The sequence below is a fragment of the Chenopodium quinoa genome, unplaced genomic scaffold (genome assembly GCF_001683475.1).
Source record: "Chenopodium quinoa cultivar QQ74 unplaced genomic scaffold, ASM168347v1, whole genome shotgun sequence".
NCBI lineage: Eukaryota > Viridiplantae > Streptophyta > Magnoliopsida > Caryophyllales > Amaranthaceae > Chenopodium > Chenopodium quinoa.
This window is the reverse complement of record NW_018744996.1, coordinates 72,721-92,875: the sequence shown is the minus strand read 5'-3', so window position 1 is coordinate 92,875 and position 20,155 is coordinate 72,721. Positions and strand designations below refer to the sequence as shown.

The 20,155-nt window shown below is 37.4% G+C and overlaps 1 protein-coding gene and 1 pseudogene across 1 annotated transcript; one reads left to right on the top strand and one right to left on the bottom strand.

Moving 5' to 3' along the window:
* The first annotated feature begins 14,205 nt into the window (after window positions 1–14,205).
* LOC110707194 lies at window positions 14,206–15,681 on the top strand (annotated as a pseudogene).
* A 3,390-nt stretch (window positions 15,682–19,071) lies between these two features.
* On the bottom strand, window positions 19,072–19,595 carry LOC110707138 (uncharacterized mitochondrial protein AtMg00810-like). The gene is made up of 2 exons (XM_021885150.1): window positions 19,221–19,595; window positions 19,072–19,077 (listed from the first exon to the last, which is right to left on the bottom strand). Exons 1-2 carry the CDS (start codon window positions 19,593–19,595, stop codon window positions 19,072–19,074), a joined length of 381 nt encoding a protein of 126 aa, XP_021740842.1.
* Between the last annotated feature and the right edge of the window lie 560 nt (window positions 19,596–20,155).

Sequence of the window (20,155 nt, the reverse complement as noted above, 5' to 3'; positions counted from 1 at the left end):
GATAATAAGTGAAAGAAATATTAGAGACGGAATTTAAAATCCGTCTTTAGTTTAGAAACGGATTTTCAAATCTGTCTCTAGTTTAGAGATGGATTTATTTGAAAATCCGTTGCTCATATCAGCAACAGAAAAAAAAAATCCGTCTATTATTTAGCAATGGAAAAAAAAAATCCGTCTATTATTTAGCAACGGAAAAAAAAATCCGTCTCTAATTTAGCAATGGAAAAAAAATCCGTCTCTAAATTTAGTAACGGAAAAAAAATCCGTTTCTAATTCGGCAACGGAAAAAAAAAATCCGTTTCTAATTTAGAGACGGATTTTTTAATTCCGTCTCTAATTTAGAGACGAATTTTTAATTCCGTCACTAAATTAATTTCGAGACGGATTTTTAAATATAATTCCGTCTCTAATTTAGAAACGGATTGAATTACGTCGTTAGAATTCCATTTCTATATGGACTTTGTTTTTGTAGTGTTAGTTGATTCAAATAATTTTATATGGAACTCATCCCTACACGAAAAGAGCAAATTAGCAACGGTTCAAACCCCCCTAAAGGCAACGGTTTTGAACCGTTGCGTATTTGAGGGTTGCCAAATCCCAAAATAATTGGCAACGGTTCAAAACCGTTGCCAACGCAAGCAATTGGAACCGTTGCCAATTGCTTGAGTTGGCAACGGTTAATCGTTGCCAACTATAATGGCGCCTTTTTTTTTAAAAAAAAAAAAAATGGCAACGGTTAACCGTTGCCATTGACCTGTAATTTTTTTTTTTGGCTGCAATAATAATATATACATATTAAATATTAATTATTATTATAATATTAATATTAATAATAATTATTATTATGATAATAGTAACAATAATTAGTATTATTAATAACAAAACATAATAATAATAATAATCGCAAGAGATGATATTAATTAGAAAAATGTGTCATGTTACCTACAAACAATTTTAATTAGTTATAATAATGTATAGTACATAATTAGTAAGCTAAGACTAGGATTGATGAAGTAGCTAGTTAGTAAACGATAATTACAAATTAAATGTGATGTAGGTCGCCAACAAATTAAACGAATTACATGGAGTTCCTCGCTCGTGTATGGTTGTCCCGTTTGCCCCTTGCAAAACTTAGAATACACAAAACGTGAGTTAGTAGAATGAAGTGAATTAATAATAATTGGGGTTAGTTAGTAGGAATGACCCGAACAAAACTTGGAATAATACACAAAACGTAAGTGAACTCATACTTACTCATAATAATAACATGACATTATTACTTAGTTATATGTGACTAAGCTAAGGAATGAAATTACAAGAAAATAGCAATATGAGGGTTTAGGTCGCATTTTCGATCAAAATAGCCCAAGTAAGGCCATTTTGGCTTCTAGGATGCCTATTTTCTATAATTCTTGTATATTGAAATCATAACTAGTTAAAACATGTCATTATCACTTAGTTATAGGTGACTAATGCTTGAGATTACAAGAAAAGAGCAAGTAAGTGGTTTTGGAACGCAATTTCAACCAAAATGGCTAAAGTAAGGCCATTTTGGCTACTAGGATGCCTATTTTCTATATTTCTTGTCTATTGAACTCATAACTAGTTAAAACATGTCATAATCACTTAGTTATAGGTGCCTGATGCTTGAGATTACAAGAAAAGAGCAAGTAAGTTTTGGAACGCAATTTCAACCAAAATGGCTCAAGTAAGGCCATTTTGGCTACTAGGATGCCTATTTTCTATATTTCTTGTCTATTGAACTCATAACTAGTTAAAACATGTCATAATCACTTAGTTATAGGCGCCTAATGCTGTAGATTACAAGAAAAGAGCAAGTAAGTGGTTTTGGAACGCAATTTCAACCAAAATGGCTCAAGTAAGGCCATTTTGGCTACTAGGATGCCTATTTTCTATATTTCTTGTCTATTGAACTCATAACTAGTTAAAACATGTCATAATCACTTAGTTATAGGTTACTAATGCTTGAGATTACAAGAAAATAGCAAGTAAGTGGTCTTGGAACGCAATTTCAACCAAAATGGCATACCTCTTCAAGCTGACGTGTGTCTGTACAATGACTCATCACTATGTCATACATGAATCTCATCACGTATAGGCCACACTCAACTCCGTTTTCCTGTTGTGCGCACTAGCATGAGGAACAAAGCACATGAATCAAAATGCATAGCAAATAAGCAACATCTTAAGCATTGTAAAGTAAGAAAATCACAACATCATGGGTGAATTACCTAGGGTGCTTTCCATGTAGGACCTCGAGGAGATCGAGGATTTATCTTCTTCATGGTACTACAAAAAATCAAAGTAATAAGTTCAAATTTGACTAGTATAATCAATGCGTATGAGTTAAGATATGAAAATCAATAACAAGAATTGAAACAAACTAGATACTTACTTTTGCGGTATGGACCTCACGAGGTGCTTTCTTACTTGAGGTAACCGAGCAGAATCAAAGTAGAAGATTGTGTCACTGGAAACACAAATCACAAGTAGGGTCCAATGATAACTACACACGAGACAAACTGATCAATAGTTAGCCTATTACAACAAATAAACTAGGAAAACAAATGAACTTGACTAGCATAATCAGACGTACTCCTCATAATATGGGACGAATATAAACTTGTCTCCCGCACTCACTGATTGCCTGATACCCCGTTCAGCATAGTACAACACGTCAGCGGAGTTGCCTAAGATTCTAGCAGTGGACATCTACTCAGGGCATAACCACCCAACTTGACAAGGAGATTCAAGCTCCCATATTTGCTCTTGGAGTGCTCTGCATGCATGATAAAAAAATGTTAATCGAAAACCAAACGACAAACACCACTAAACTGAATAACATAAATTGAGTACAAGTTGAATTACCTCATGCATATTTGAATGAGGAAAATGTTAAGCATTGCACCACTTAGAAATTCCTTCACATCTTCTTTGAATAGCCATGCCGTTGCATCATCATCGTAGTGGAACATTTCCTTAGGAAGTTGAATTTTGATGGGGCTGTCATTAGGCAACACGCAAACACGGTTGTGCAAATAAGCTAACTCCTGAGATAGCGATTGAAGAAACGTGTCTTCAACTAATGGAGTAGCTTGCGTAGCTGAACCTCGTGAAGGGCTCTTCATCGACGCTTTTCCACTCACCGAGCCATGTTCACTCCTCTTCTTTGGCCCCTCCACCCTCTTCTTTGGAGTTTGGCTTTTCCTCGATGGCTAATAAGAAAAATCACATAAATGGTTAGAAAAGATTTCCATCCAACTCTTGGGAATAAAAGATTAAAGCGTGAAAGCTAAATCTTAATTACCTGGTTCATTAACCGTATCCAAGCAGATGGCCATTGCACAAAACTACCTTTTGCTGCCCAGAGTGTAGTGAACTCATCCTCCTCCACGGGCACAGGTATTAAGATGTCCTCGAACCCGGGAACCATAGAATGGATCCCGACAGAATAATGCTCAGGCAGAAGAGGTCGAAGATGGACAGTACCTTGTTCGGCCGGTTGTGCACTACCATAGGCAACAACATTCAAAGGTCCATCATATGATTCGCCCGGGTGAAAAAGTTCACAACGGGTCTCTCCCTGCACCAATTAGGAAGATACTTGTAAGAACCAATTATAGTAGAACCAAAAAACACGTGAAACACAAAAACAAGTAAGGCAACACATCAATAGAAGAAAATCAAAAATAAAATTAAAACCAAAAAAAAGAAAAAAAAACCCAAAACGAGTGCAAAAAAAAAAATACTGGGCGGGAAGGGCAGCAGCTGCACAGCTACTGCGAGGCTGCACAGCTGCTGCAGTGCAGCTGCACCCTCATTTTGGCTTCCCAATGAGAAAGAGAAGGAGAAGGAGAAGGAGAAGAAAGAGAAGGAGAAGGAGAAGAAAGAGAAGGATGAGGAGGAGAAGGAGAAGGAGAAGGAGGAGAAGAAGGAGAAGGAGAACAAGGAGGAGCAAACAACAACAATACATCACATCAACAAAGCAACACCAACAACACAACACAGCTAACTTCACCATTTCACAGCCAAATTAACCATTTCACTACACAATCCAAAAACCTATATAATTATCCAAACAAATAAGTAAAAAATCACCTGTAGAATAGGAAAGTCATGAGGTGTCGGAGTATCAAGCCCCCTTGAGTACGCATGTGAAGGAGTACCAATGCAATAGTGTATTGATAGTGAAACATTAATTAGAACCGTACCCACGTAACTCAACATATCAAAACTTATAGAGTTGAATTCTAATCATGTACCTCCTCGCGTGCATTTATCTCCTGTTCTCCTTCTCTTCGTGGGTGGCTACTTGAGTCGACTGGTGTTGTCGAGGAAAAGGGCATGGTCGGCAAATTCATTTGCTTCGCCCATGCATTGAACTCTTCGCGCATCTCATTGCACAGTTGTTCTTTAATTGATGCCACCATGGCATCGAAGTTCTATGGCGAGTTCACACTTGCTCGGGATCTTCCAGATTCGGTATATTCGGGACCCATTACCTTCTCCCATCCTAGCAAGCTCCCCCCAGCACCTAATACCCGTCCTGGATGGTAGGGCTTTCCCATAGCCAAGGTGAAGGTGTCCTTCTCTACCGTCGGGACGAGCTTGCCTTCAACAAGCTCTCCAGTGTACTCAAGCTGTAGCAAAAACAAAATGGCAACATGAAGTAAGTGTTTATATAAAGTGATATATATGCAAATGATTAATGTAGTTCACTAGTTCATAGTTTCTTACTAGCTTTTCTGTCATTTCTTTGGTTTCAGGAGCCTTGATGGACCATTTTCCGGTTTTCTTGTCCCGCGAATGCATAGAACAAAAGAACTCCCCAGCACGACTTACCATAGTATTGGTCGTGGAGTCAGATGGCGCTGTGGAGGACCCTAGAAGCGCAGTGGGGTATACTCCTTCACTCACCCACGTATCCCTCCATTCATCATACGTCATTGCTCCCATATGATGGTGGTATTGCTTTTGCAATGCATTCTTGGAATTCTGCTCCCTCATTTCCTACATAAAAAGATATGTTAGTTTCATTACTAATAAAACAGACGATAAATTACAACACAATTTTCATCAGAGTTCTTTAAACTTACAATTTCTTCTTTTTTACATTTTTGAAGAACGAAAGCTTCCCAATCATCCTTCGATATGCTAGGCCATATTTTCCATGGGAGTTTCTCTTCATCGATGACATCATCATCACTGCCACCTCCTTTCTTGTTCTTTGGTTTCCTCACAAGTTTCTTTGTGATAAACCGACGAATTAAGTTACACTTGAAGCTTCTGAATCTTGCCACAAGTAAGGATTCAAACACCCTTCGCTTGGCGTACTCATTTGGAATGTTAAATAGACTCTGCAAGCACAAATAACAAACATTATTAGTTTTCCCATAACATAACAATAAATTGAAATTGTTTATAAATAATGTGGAATAAAAAAAACTTACCCTGGTATCATTCCAAAACGTGTCAATCAAGCCTGTAGGTACGTCGCTCATACGAAGCGTAATGGGGATTTTGAGCGCACAAATCCCAACTTGACCAGCATACTGACGACGCCATTAACCTGAGGGTTGGCCTACCCTGTCATACTCCAAACCATAGAACCGACAGGTTTCTTGAAAGCTGTCATCGGACCCCTCAGCTTTTTCTTCGTTGGTGCCTGCACCCCCCCTCCACTTTGATCCTCACGAAACGGCTACATAATGGCATTATCGATTGGAGGCGTTTGCTCAGCTGTAATTTCAAACTCATCTATCATTCTCTCCAATACATCTTGCGCCTGATCTTCTGGCTCACCCAAATCAGGTTCCTTGTTCACATCATACAGCTGGTCCCCATCATTAGATGAATCATCATCATTAGATTCAACATCCTCAACTCGAACACGGTATTGATCGTCCGCCATTAGATGTTAAAACCTGTCATTACAAACATAACACGTTATTAGATGCTGAATTGTAAGGTAAACTTATAATCATATATAAATTGCTGAATTATAATACAAATAAACATAGAAAATGGTGAAGCAAGTTACTTTATTCATTTAAAAGAATATAAGAAAAATGGGCAAGTAATTCAACAATTTCATTCATTTTCACCTAAAATGTGATTTTATAATTCTTTCTACGCCTACAATTCAAACTAATAGAAAATATATAGTACCTCAATCTAATATTTCTTCATCGTGGTCTGATCTCATGTAATTGGCTTGGTCGTCTATCTCATTTGGCACAGCAGGTCTAGGAACAGTGAAAGGTGCCGAGTCATCAAAGGCATCATATTCTTCCTCATCCTCGACATCTCCAACGCCAAGGATTCTTATTTTGCCGGCTAGCACAATAGACCATTTTGAGTCGGCAGGGTCAGATACGTAAAACAACTGCTTAGCTTGAGATGCAAGGATGAATGGTTCCGCACTATCATTCAGGTTGCCAAGATCTACAAGAGTAAAGTCATCAAATTTGACGTTACGCCTGATATTATCAACCCACTTACACCGGAAAAGAGAAATCGTGAAGTCACAATAATCAAGCTCCCATATTTCTTGAATTCGACCGTAGTATGACAACTCTACATTAACGGGTGATTTATCCTTAGCACTTGCAAACTCCCTTGACGATGCCACAACCGTTACACCACTGTTTTGGGTCAAGGATGATTTCAAATCTTGACGCTCAGTCCAAAATGTGTACCCATTTATGTCATATCCCTCAAATGAGCGAACATCATCCCTAGGACCATAAGCAAGCCACCTTATTGTAGATGTGACACTCTCATCCATTCCACCCATCACTTGATCATGAAACCAACTCACAAACTTCTTATTGTGCAACTGCATCAGTGCCCTTTCACCTTTCGACGGAAACTCATCACGCAAACTAGCCATGTGCTCGTCTAAATATGGGTGGACATCTGCAACATGGTGCAACACATATAGGTGTGCTTGTAAGAACTTCTCTCGATCAGGTGACATTCGTTTCGACCCGATTGTGCCATTACCATCAAGTCTACCTTCATGTCGAGAAGTAGGAATACCAATAGGTTCAGCAACGACTATATAGTCGGCCACAAAATTACCAATCTCCTCGACCACGGTCCCTTAATCATACTTCCTTCCGGGTGAGCCCGATTCCTAACTTTATCTTGCAATGTACCCATGTGTCTTTCAAAAGGATAGCACCACCTCATGAACACTGGACCGCACAACTTAATCTCACGCACCAAATGAAGAATCAAATGCACCATTATGTCGAAAAACGAGAGCGGGAAGTACATCTCAAATTTGCACAAAGTCACAACCACATCTTCCTGTAAAGCATCAAGTGTACAAGGATCAAGCACTTTTCTACATATTGTATTGAAAAACGAACAGAGGCTTGTAATAGCTTCCCTCACGTGCTTTGGCAAAATACCACGTATTGCAATTGGTAGAAAAACTTGCATAAGAACATGACAATCATGGGATTTCATACTTGTCAGCTTCAATTCTCCATTTAAGGATATAAATATTTTCATGTTAGATGAGTACCCTGATGGAACCTTAATGCCATACAGACATTCACAAAACATCCGTTTTTCTACCCTTGACAATGTGTAGCAAGCCGGAGGTAAATAAGCCTTCCCCTCTTTGGCTTTTCCCTCATTTTTCTTCTTCGACGCATCTGTGGCCTTTCCCTTTCCCTTGCTCTTCCCCTTTCCCTTTTTCAAACCCATTTCTTTTTCCTTTTCCTGTTCCTTTCCCTTACTAACCCTTTGCTGAACCCACAATTCTGGACGCACCCCCATCTTTTCCAAATCTAAACGTGCACCCTTTCCGTCCTATGTCTTGTTTTGAATATTCATTAGCGTTCCCAGAAGAGCGTCACACACATTCTTCTCTATATTCATTACATCAAGATAGTGCCTAACATCATGTTCTTTTCAGTACGGGAGCAACCAAAAGATTGATTCTTTTTTAAAGAGAGCAACTGATTCTGCCGCTTTTTCAGATTTCCCAAATACTGTTCGTACACCCTTAACCCGAGCGTAAACCTCCTCACCAGTCAGTGGCCCAGGAGCAGTCCCCTCTTCCACCGTCCCATCGAAAGCCTTTTCTGCCGACGGTACGGGTGATCGCGCCTGAGCAACCTTCTTGTCCTCAAATACACCTCTTTAAAAGAATGATCAAGGCGTCTGCTTGGCGTATCATCAATACAAATGGGACATGCCTTTTTCCCTTTATTCTTATACCCAGACAAGTTGCCATATGCAGGAAAATCATTAACGGTCCACATAAGAGCTGCACGCAATGTGAACATCTCATTCTTATGAGCATCAAACACGGAAACCCCTTCGTCCCACATCTTTCTCAAATCATCAACCAATGGCGCAAGATACACATCTATGTCGTTTCCAGGTTGCCTTGGCCCCGATATCAAGAGTGAAAGCATTACATATTTCCGTTTCATGCACAACCAAGGAGGCAAATTGTAGATCACTAAAAGTACCGACCATGTGCTGTGCTGGGTACTAAGAGTGTCAAATGGATTCAACCCGTCCGTGCAAAAACCAAGCCTTAAATTTCTGACTTCATCACCAAATTCCCCAAACTTCATATCAAGGTTCTTCCATTGCGGGGAGTCGGCTGGGTGCTTCAGCATTTCTTTCTTCCCTCTGCATGCCACCTCAAGTTTTTAGCGTCTTTTGGTAAAGAGAACAAATGCTTAAACCTTGGAATTATGGGAAGATACCACAACACCTTAGCAGGAGGTCCCTTCGTACCAGCATTGCAACTCTTGCACTTGTAGCGCAACTTCTTGTATCTTGGACACTCCTCCAATTGTTCATATTCATTTCGGTAAAGAATACAATCATTAGGACATGCATGTATCTTCTTATACTCCAAACCAAATGGACACATGAGCTTCTTCGCGTAATAGTAAGACTTAGGAATTTCATTCCCGTCGGGCAACATCTCACTTAACACGCTCAACAAGGAAGTAAAACTACTGTCCATCCACCCATGCTTCGACTTAATGTTAAAAAGAGTTAGCACGGCTGATAGTTTGGAGTACTTTTTGCACCCAGGATACAAAAGATTTTTAGAAGCCTCCGATAATGGCTCAAACACATCACCTTCAAAACCACGCATCATCTCATCCACACCTTCATCCTCAACCTCATCCACATGATCATCCTCAAATCCCTCCTCAGCACCATCATCAACACTATGTTCATCATTCTTGTATTCCTCGTCCACACGGATATCATTGCTTCTATCATCATGCACATCATACCCATTAACATCCCCACTGTACTCTCCTTCTTCACCATGCCAAATCCACACATGATTTTTAACCCTAAACCCACGACAAACTACATGATCTCTAATGATATCAACACTATTGACCACCTTCACATTATTACAATCAACACAAGGACAATAGAGGAACTCGAAACCCATTCTGCGCTGATAAGATGAAGTCGTCTCGCAAAACTCTTGAACCCCATTAAAGAATTCCAATGTATCACGTCTACCATACATCCATCCACAATCCTTCTCCATTAAGTAAATTGTCTCTAAACATGGCAACATATTATGAATAATGTATAATTTCTACATCTATTATATATATAAATCAAATTCAAACACACAACATGCATATAACATTCATATAGATACAAAAATGCATATATTCTTCCAAAGGGTCCTTATCACTCCAACCTAACCCATCCTTAAACGTTTACTCTCACTAGTGAATGTATGTCAGATTTCCAATTTTAAGGAAAATCCGGCAGCATTTCTCCCCATTTCTCCAAGTACACGACGTAGGTAATTACTTACCCACATATGTACCCAGAGAACATGGTGATCGAGGAAATGCTAAGCCAAGATGTTCCTTAAAATCAAAAAAACTGACATACATTCACCACCTAAGTGAGAGTAAACGTTCAAGAACAATCCAAACCGGGGACTATTCAAGACTTTCTCCTAATGAGAAAGCCTTGAACGGGTATCTAGGCATATGATGATGCAAACATTTCATATATTTATTGTTGTATTTAGTTTGTCATTATATAATACATACACAAATCTAATAGCTAGCATGAAAAAACGTTTATTAAAACAATAATAGAGAGAAAGCAATATTTATAGCTTAGAGAAGTTTATAATTCATACCAACACAATGGATGTATTCTTTCTAACTTCCTTATGTGTAGTCTTCAAACTTAACTAGCTTCAACTTCAATTCACATATGAACCTATAAAAACGCAAAAAGAAAAAACAAAACAAAAAACAAATTAAAAGTTAGTAAGTATGTATGAGTAATGGATAATAAATACAAATAGGGACATTAATGGGTTTCAAACAACTACCTGAAAGGGCGCCATAGACCAACAGTGAGAGCGAGCAAGAAGGTTGTTGTACGTGGAGGGGGGGCAATGCACGTCTATGTTATTGACAAACCCTAGATTACAGGATCGAAACTTATGATTACTAAATTGTAAAGCATTATTAAAAACTTAAAACCTTAAAACATACAATAAGAGCACATAATATAAGAAATACCAGAAGGAAAGACACTAGAATCCTTTAATTGTGGTCTCTGCTGGATCTGCATATATATAAAAGTTAAGTGGAAATATTAAGCATTAAATTGTGTTTTTGCTTTAATCTCCAATAAATGCAACAAGGAACGTGAAAAGTATTAGCAATATTTGCTATAATCTCCAATAAACATCCAAGTTTCAAGTTTCAACTAATACAACTTGAGACTTACAGAGCTATGTATTATACAGAGCTACATCCAAGTTTCAAGTTTCAACTAATAAAACTTGAGACTTACAGAGCTATGTATTATTCAGAGCTACATCCAAGTTTCAAGTTTCAACTAATTAAACTTTCACCTATTTTAATAGCTAACTACCCAAGACCTATGTATTACACAAAGCTACAACCCCTGGACTATCGTTGACAATTATTAACCTTCCAGCAACAAAATTTATTTACTTTTAAACTGATTTCATTTACATTTACATGATTTCAATTTACTTTAACACATTTTAGTCACCAAACTATACAATTAGCACCCAAAATTTACATAGAATCTAAACACCAGAACAAGATACCAGAAAATTTGCACAATTCATAAAAATTTAACAACCAAAATCAATTATCCAAAATCAACACAAATTTGAAACATTTACCTTTATCCATGAGAAATTCGCAACAGTCGCTTACAATTTGGAAAATTTAAGCTGGAAATTAATAGGAAAACGATTAAACCATCCCCTCATGTTAGGGTTCATAATCCTTATAAGTGCAAGTAGTGTGGGAAATTTAAGTAAAGCAAAAACCCAGATTATGAAACTCGTTTTAAAGGCAAGAACAAAATCCCAACTCGTATTAAAACCTAATTGCTACTTAATTATACCTTAGGTTAAAGCTGTTTCAATGGAGGGAATTTGGCCGGAGTACGACGTGAGTCTTGTCTTCAACGGACGAATGTGAGAATGCTCAAGCTCGCACCACTTCAATGGAGGAACAAAGAGGGGAGAAGAAGATGAAGAAGGGAGGAGGGAAAACGCGCCTGATTTTTTTTTTTTTTTTAAGTATTGAAGAAGAACGTTGCTTGCTTGAATGAAGAAGAAGGAGGGAGTATACAGTATACAAAAACCCGGGTTTTTTTTAAATTTGCAACGGTTAACCGTTGCCAAATGTGAACATTTAAATTTTTTTTTCTTTTTTTATTAGTTTGGCAACTCTACCCCTTTTATTTTTTTTTTAAAAAAATATAATCAATTGGCAACGGTTAACTCTGATATTTAAAATGGCGCTCACTTAAGTTGGCAACGGTTTTCATGAACCGTTGCCATAGGAGGGTTGCCTATTTCTTTTTTTTCTACTAGTGCATTATAAATTACCTTTTAAAACAAAATTTCATTATATAAAATTATTACGTAACAAACTTATAATTTACTAGAAATTTATAATTTAATCAAAAATAAAATTCTAAACTAACAATTTTATCCTAAAAAGCTATCCAAGTTTTATTGAAAATAAAACTCTAAACTAACTTTTTATTTTACAACCAATAATTTTATCCTATATATCATACTAATAATTAATTGTTGCCTACGTGGTGCGACACCTGGCAAAAGTTATAATGTCAAGTGTTGTTGTCTCGTGGTCTGGCTAAAAGTTTAGCTTTATATATTAGTTACTAGTACATATCCCGGGCGATGCCTCGTGTTCCCTCCGCAATACTTGTATATCCTTATGTTTTAAAATACTTAATTGACTACTTATAAAATAATTATTAAGTAATAATTATTTTCTCAAAGGCATTATCACTAATGCCTAAATCTATTTGCGTTTGAAACATTTGTTGTTTTTAATGTTTATAATCGGATGAGTAATTTAATTTTACGGTTTCATTAAAATTTAATGATTTGAGTACTCCTAGACTTTATTCAAAACCCTCAGTTCAAAAGTAAGTTTTCGACTCCTAGTGTTTTAGGATTTTTTTTTGTTTGATAGACAATTGCCTATTTAGAATTTTAATTATGTGGCAATGCCGGGTTTGTTTAGTGATTAGAACATCATAAATAAAGAGCAAATTACAACCTAGGCTAAAAGAAAGAAACCAAAATACAAGGCACGCACTAAAATTCTATTACATGCTTTGGTAATATAACCTATGCGAAGGAGAGCACTGTTACCGCAAACATTTGGTTAGAAACCTGCAAGAAAAACCTCGTTAAGACTTACCTGGGAGTCATGAACTTGCCGCCACCATGAAATACCCAAACCAGAGCGAAGGAGGTGAGGAAGCTGAAATAGGAGTAGAATAGGAGTCGTCTAGCAAATAGAATGATACACAACGTCGATGTAAGACGATGTGAGCAAGATACTACATCTTCAAAACTCAAGTGCCATGACACGAAATGTGGCGAAAATCCACACTCGCCACTATGGTCATCCCAAGGTCTTGACAAACAACAAACATCTTGGGATCCTTGACCATGAGCTACTTTTCCTAGTAACTCAATACTGGACATCTCCTGATTAAGAGAATGTCGGACCTGCAAGGAGGAACTTGCTTCCCTCAACTGATCCAGACGAGGAGCCTCCGTCAAGATTTGATTTATAATGAACATGGCTGGACTAACCACCATCATCAAACACAAGGTTGAGGAGTTTACGTTAATCCCCAACCTAACCCACACCACCATAGAACTCATAACTGAAGAAAGGAATCCCACATCTAAAACAGACAACACAATTTGAGAATTGCCTTGAGAATCCTGAAATGGATCTCCAATGACCGATCTCTTCCATCATTCCTAAAACAACGTACTTGCCACCACAATTCACCGGTGACAAACACCTACTAAGGAACCAAATTCCTAAGACATAACTTTGGATCCTACAACCTAAACCCCAATCCCATACTTGGACTTCACCACTAAATAGACCTTTAATTAATTCCTCCGCATATAATAAGCAACAAATTCACGGCAATTACAACCCAATAAGGTTGTGACAAGGCCGACCAAAATATAATTGTGATGGCGATCAATGATAAAAGACAACTGTCTACCACCTCTAAATTAAAGTAAAAGAAGTGGTAAAGAATAAGATCTTCGACGAGTTAAATATGTTTAAAGACTGATATTTTTATGCTTTCATTTGGGACATCGTCTAATTCTTAAATGATTACGAGTTCAACATGTAATTTTATTTAAGAAAATGTTATACAAAACCCTTAGGGCTATATATAAGTATTAAACACATACTAGAAAATTGTATAAATTTAGGAAATCATAAAAATTTAAACACTAATTACACTTATTTACGTGTGTTTTTGTCATAAATTCCTAATTTTATACAATTTTCAAGAATGTATTTAAGGGTTACATATAGCATTACCCTTTATTTATAAGCAAAAGGTAAGTATTGGTTTAGTACTAATTATTAACAACACATGCAAAACGTTTAATTAATTTTTGAAAATATAAGGCACTTATTTTATTATGGACATGGTTTTGATTGAGTTAAGGTTTTATCGATTAAAACAAGTTGGTTTGGTGTACATTAAAATTTTATCGATTAAAAGGGTACACCACATCTGATGATATGAATTACAACTTTACAAGTAATACGTAAATTGTTTGTTGCAACATTACATTTTATAACAAGTAACATTATTTCTGTACTTTCATAAGTTCACTGATATTGTTATTTGTTTGGTTTTATTTGTTTTGTTTGTACAGTTCTTATGACGACCTTAAATAATTTAGAAACTAATGCTTTGTTGTTATAGTCCCGACTCATCTGATGATTATGACGAGCTATTATTTTCGTCACAACACTCCTATAAAAGCCAAGCACCATCCTCAAATACTCTACAACAAAAAATCACAATGAGTAGCCATAATCAACTCTCACTCTTCTCCACCATTCTCCTCTTCCTCCTCCTCGCCTCAACACTTTCGGCCGAAAAATGCCACCCCGACGACAAAAAAACCCTCTTCAAGATAAAAAAAAGCCTTCAACAATGCCTACATGTTCGCCTCATGGACACACGACAGCGACTGCTGTGAGTGGTACATGGTCAGCTGCGATGAAAAAACCCACCGCATCATCAGCCTCTCAGTCAATAGAGACGATGAGGTTGCGGGACACATCCCCGACACCGTTGGGGACCTCCCGTACCTTGAACAACTCACCTTCAGTAACCTCCCTAAGTTAACCGGTCCAATCCCTCAAACCATTTCTAAGCTTAAAAACCTTAAATTCTTATGGCTTAGCCACAACAATTTAACCGGTTCAATCCCCGACTTTTTTGGTCGGCTTACTAAATTAACCTACATTAACCTCTCCGTAAACAAACTCACCGGTCCAATCCCGCCTTCCGTATCATCCCTCCACGAACTCGGCGCCCTCTTCTTAGAGCGTAACCAACTCAAAGGAACAATCCCCGCGAGCTTTGGAGGGTTTAAAAACAACCCGGATTTCTACCTTAAGCTAGCCAAGAACCAACTTTATGGACCGCTCCCAAAATCTCTAGGAGCGGTCAACTTCTCGGTTCTAGACCTTAATAGGAACATGTTCACCGGTGATGCCTCGATGTTGTTTGGGACAAACAAGGGCTTACAAACTATCGACATTTCGAGGAACAAATTTTCGTTCGACCTTACTAAAGTCAGATTTCCTAAAGGCTTAAATAATATTGAATTGAGTCACAACATGATTTACGGTAGCATTCCACCTACATTGGCGAAACAGCAAGATATACAAAATTTCAACGTAAGTTACAACCGGTTGTGTGGTAAAATTCCGAGTAGCCGATATTTGAAGAGGGTTGATAAGTACTCGTATGCACATAACAAGTGTTTGTGCGGCTCTCCTTTGCCTCCATGCAAGTAAAATGCTTGTTGAAAAAAAATATAGTAGAGCTATGTACCAATCAACAGATTGAACTGTTTGGATTATTGTTTTGTATTTGGATTGTGTGGCTCTTAGTCAATTTCAAATTTTTAGTGTTGTCGGTAAAGATTGTTCAATTGTACTTCTTTTGTCTTGTGTATGGTACGAAGTAATTCGTATTGTTTTTGTGTTCTTTTGTTATATTTCATATTAATAAAATGTGTACAATCATTTTGTGTTATGAATTTAAGAGAATGAAACTTAAATTAGAAAGTGAAATGTTGTGGGCACTCTAATTTGGAACGTCTACTTCGTATAATTTTAATAAATTGATAAGAGAATGAGTAAATTCTCAAGCTTATGGAGTATAAATAAAGCTAGCGGATCATTGTGAGTATTTTAACATACTAAATTGGCTTGTCCAATTAACTTGCTAAAAACGTGATATAAGACATTTGGGAAACAAATAGAAATTTAGGCGAGATAAGTATGGCCCCATTAATATTAAAGCATGAGTGGAAAAAAAATAAATAAAATAAATAAGTAAATAAATAAAATTAAAAAAATGACACTCCAATATTCCCAAATTGTTCCATTAACCTAAAATAATTGTCCCTAAAACATTATATCATACCTTATTTAGTAAATATTCCAATTGCAACCCCATTGTTCTTTCTATGTCCCTCCCCCATTAAAATTTGGCTTTGTTAAATTTGTTCCTTACAAAAGTTAAATAAAGGGATTGAGGCAATCTTTTAATTAAGGACAGAAAGATTGAGTACTTATTTTTCAACAACCCAAGTTGTTACTCGACATAGAAAAACTAATTAGTTTAATATAAATTATACTCCCTTTGTTCTAATTTAATCGTTATAGGAAGGTTTGCACAAGGCTTTCCAAGAATTTTCTATTACAGCTTACTTCCTTCGATCTTATTGTATTTAGTAACTTTTGTTAGTCAGCTTCACTTTAAACAACAAAAAAAAAAAAGAAAAAAAAACTTTATAATAATGAAATCATGTGCACCGACCACTTAGGCCCTATTCACTTCACCTTATGAAAAATAATATTTAGTAAAAATAATTTCAGTTCAGTAAAATTAATTTCCCTTCGGTAAAAATAAGTTTAGTTCAGCAAAAATAATTTCAATTCAGTAAATATAATTTCAGTTTTATAAAAATTAGTAAACTTAAAGAAGAAATATAATAAAAAATCAGTAAACATAATTTCAATTCAGCAAAAATAATTTTAGTTCAGTAAAATTAATTTCAGTTCTGCAAAAATAATTTAAGTTTAGTAAAAATAATTTCAGTTTAGCAAAAATAAGGTGAAGTGAACGGGGCCTTACGCTTGACTTTCTCTCTCTTATCCTTATTTTCCTTGCTATACTCATTCAATTGTACAGAATATAAACAAAGTATAGGCTTGACCCTAGGCTACAAACTAGGAATCAATATACACAAAATACGCCTAACATGAACTATAAAATAGGAAGATAATTAGAAATTAAAGCTAATTATCTTCTTTGACCAACATATATACAATATATTTAACAAATTCCCGTAGTCGAAGTAGGATGCTTTCGAACGCTGAGACGATTGTCCCGAAAATCGTCAAACAAGACTTACGGAAGACCCTTGAAAAGATGTCCGCTATGTGATATCGAGATGGGACATGTAGAACATGCACCTGTCCACACGCAACCTTTTCCCGTACAAAATGTATATCCATCTCAATATATATGCTTTGTAAATTGATGTTGAACCGGATTACCCGACAAATAAATAGCTCTCACAATGTCGCAATACACCAAAGTAGCCTTGTTAACCGGACAATGTAACTCTCAGAGAAGATTTCGAATCCAACACAACTCCGAGACAACATTGGCAACACCACGACACTTGGCCTCAGCACTAGACCATGATAGAGTAGGTTGTCATCTCGACGGCCACGAAACTAAATTATCTCCCAAAAATACACAATAACTAGATGTAGACCGCCTCGTATCGAGGCACCCACCCCAATATGCATTAGTACACTACTAGAAAACAGGCCATTTCCGACGGAATAATTCCGTCGGAAACACCTTGAATTCCGTCGAAAAACCCATTTCCAACGGAATTTCCGTCAGAACAGGTTGTCGTAAAACACTTTGTAGGAAAAACGGCCTTTTCCGTCAGAAATTCCCTCGGAACAGTGTTTTCCGATGGAATTTTCTCGTCGGAAGAGGAGTTCCGGCCACCGGAAAGTCCATCGAAAATTTCCGACGGAATACAAGTCCGTTAGAAACTTCCGACGGAATTTCCATCGGAAACAGAAATAAGAATAAAATAAAAAACCACCCCACCACCCTAACCCAAACCAGACCAGACACCCCACCACGCCAACCCAACCTAGAATAAACTAGACCCCCCCACAACTTCAACCCAACCCAGAAAAACCACCCCAACCCAACCCAGACCAGACCCCCCCACCACTCCAACCCAACCCTGAACAAACCAGACCCCCCACCACCCCAACCCAGAACAAACCTAACCCACCCACCAGACCCAGACCACCCACCGTAACCACCATTCCACCCACCCCACCAGCCCAGATCACCCACCGTAACCACCATTCCACCCACTCCATTTTTCCGAATACAAATCGGAACAAAAAAGAGGAAAAAAAACCACCCACCCCACCCAATCCAGACCACCCACCCAGCCCAAACCACCCACCGTAACCACCATTCCTCCAACCCAATTTTCCGAATACAAATCGGGAAAACAAAAACACAAAAAAAACGAAAAATATTGAAAAAAAACCAGGTCTATACAAATTGAAACTAAATACAGATCAGAACTTTATTATAATCGAAACAAAAAAAATCGTGTTCTATACACATTGAAGCAGACGAACAAATACAAATCGAAACAAAAAAAATATTGAAATAAATACCAGATCTATGCAAATTAACAAAAAAAAAACAAAATATAAAATTACAAATTGTAAAAACAACAAACGAGCGAAAAATGGGTTGTTGCGCCATTGTTCGATGTTGCGTAATTGTTGTTGGTTGATGTTGTTGTTGGTGCTGATGTTGCGTCGTTGTTGTTGGTTGTTGTTGGAGAAGAAATCGAAGAGAAGAAATCGAAAAAACGAAAAAGAAAAGAAAGAGGGGAAGAGGAAAGAGAGGAGAGGAAGGACAGGAAGGAGAAGGAGAAAGAGGGGAAGAGGAAAGAGGAGTGAGGCGCCGAGGAAGGAGAAGGAGAGGAAGGACAGGAAGGAGAAGGAAAGGAAGGAGAAAGAGGAAAGAAGAGAAGAGAGGCGGGGAGAGAAGAGGAGAGGAGAGAGAATAGGGTTTTTTAGGGTGTTTTTTAGGTTTTTAAGGGTTTTTTTTTATTATTATTTAATTATATTCCGATGGAATATTTCCGACGGATTTTATTTCCGTCGGAAAATAACTATTTCGACGGAATAATCCGTCGAAAATTTCCGACGGATTTTATTTCCGTCGAAACATTAAGTTTCCGACGGAATATTCCGTCGGAAAGTCCATAAATTCCAACAGATTTGTATTCCGTAGAAAATCCGTCGTAAATTTCCGAAGGAATAAAAATCCATCGGAAATGGTCTGTCGTAAATCGGCCTATTTCTAGTAGTGGTATTGGAAACGATAGTAGAAAATGCAGATGGGTAAAGATGGAGGCCGTGATCCAAAGTACCTTGAATGTACTTGATAATCCGCTTAAGGGTAAGCATATGATCTACTATCGGGTCATGCATATGTAAACACACCTGTTGCACGGCATAAGAAATATCTGGTTGAGTGAATGTTAGATATCGAAGAGCACCTGCTAAACTCCGATACAGAAACGGATCCTCATACGGAACCCCAGAAGTAGCACTGACCTTGGGCTTGGTGTCAACTGGTGTAGCAGAAGGCTTACAAGAAGACATTCCTGCACGGTCAATTATTTCCTCGGCATATTTACGCTGTGAAAGGAACATACCACTCTTATGTCGTGTCACTGCAATACCAAACAAACAATTCAAGGGACCAAGATCCTTCATAGCAAATTCCGAGTTAAGAAGGGTCATAATAGAACGACGGAGAGCATCAGAAGAAGCAGTGCGTATTATAACATCATCATACAATAAAATATATGCCATGTCGGACCCCTTGCTTAAAATAAACAGAGAGTTATCACTCTTGCTATTAGTAAAACCAATAAAAACATAAAGTTAGCAAACCGCTTATACCAAGCCCGGGGTGCCTGCTTAAGCCCATACAATGACTTACACAAGAGACATACATACATAATGTGGATGAGTCTGATCCCTGTGACCCAATGGTTGATGCATATACTCTGTTTCCTGTAACTCACCATGATGAAGAAACGCATTCTTCACATCCAACTGATATATTGGTCATGCCTTGGAGAGAGAGAGACTAAGAATCGTGCGAATAGTGGCCGGTTTGACAATCGGACGTAGTAAAAGTCTCACCACAATCAATGTCAACCTGTTGCGTTTTACCATCACCGACCTAATAATTATCTTAATTAAGCTAATTATCTACTTTGACTAACATATATACAATATATTTAACATATTGTGCCATGTAAATGGTGTGGTATATGTAAATTTAAGTAGAGGAAGTATTTGAATTAAGTGAGATTGAGAGTGAGACCATAATTTTAAATTTATTTTATTTTATTTTATTTTTAATG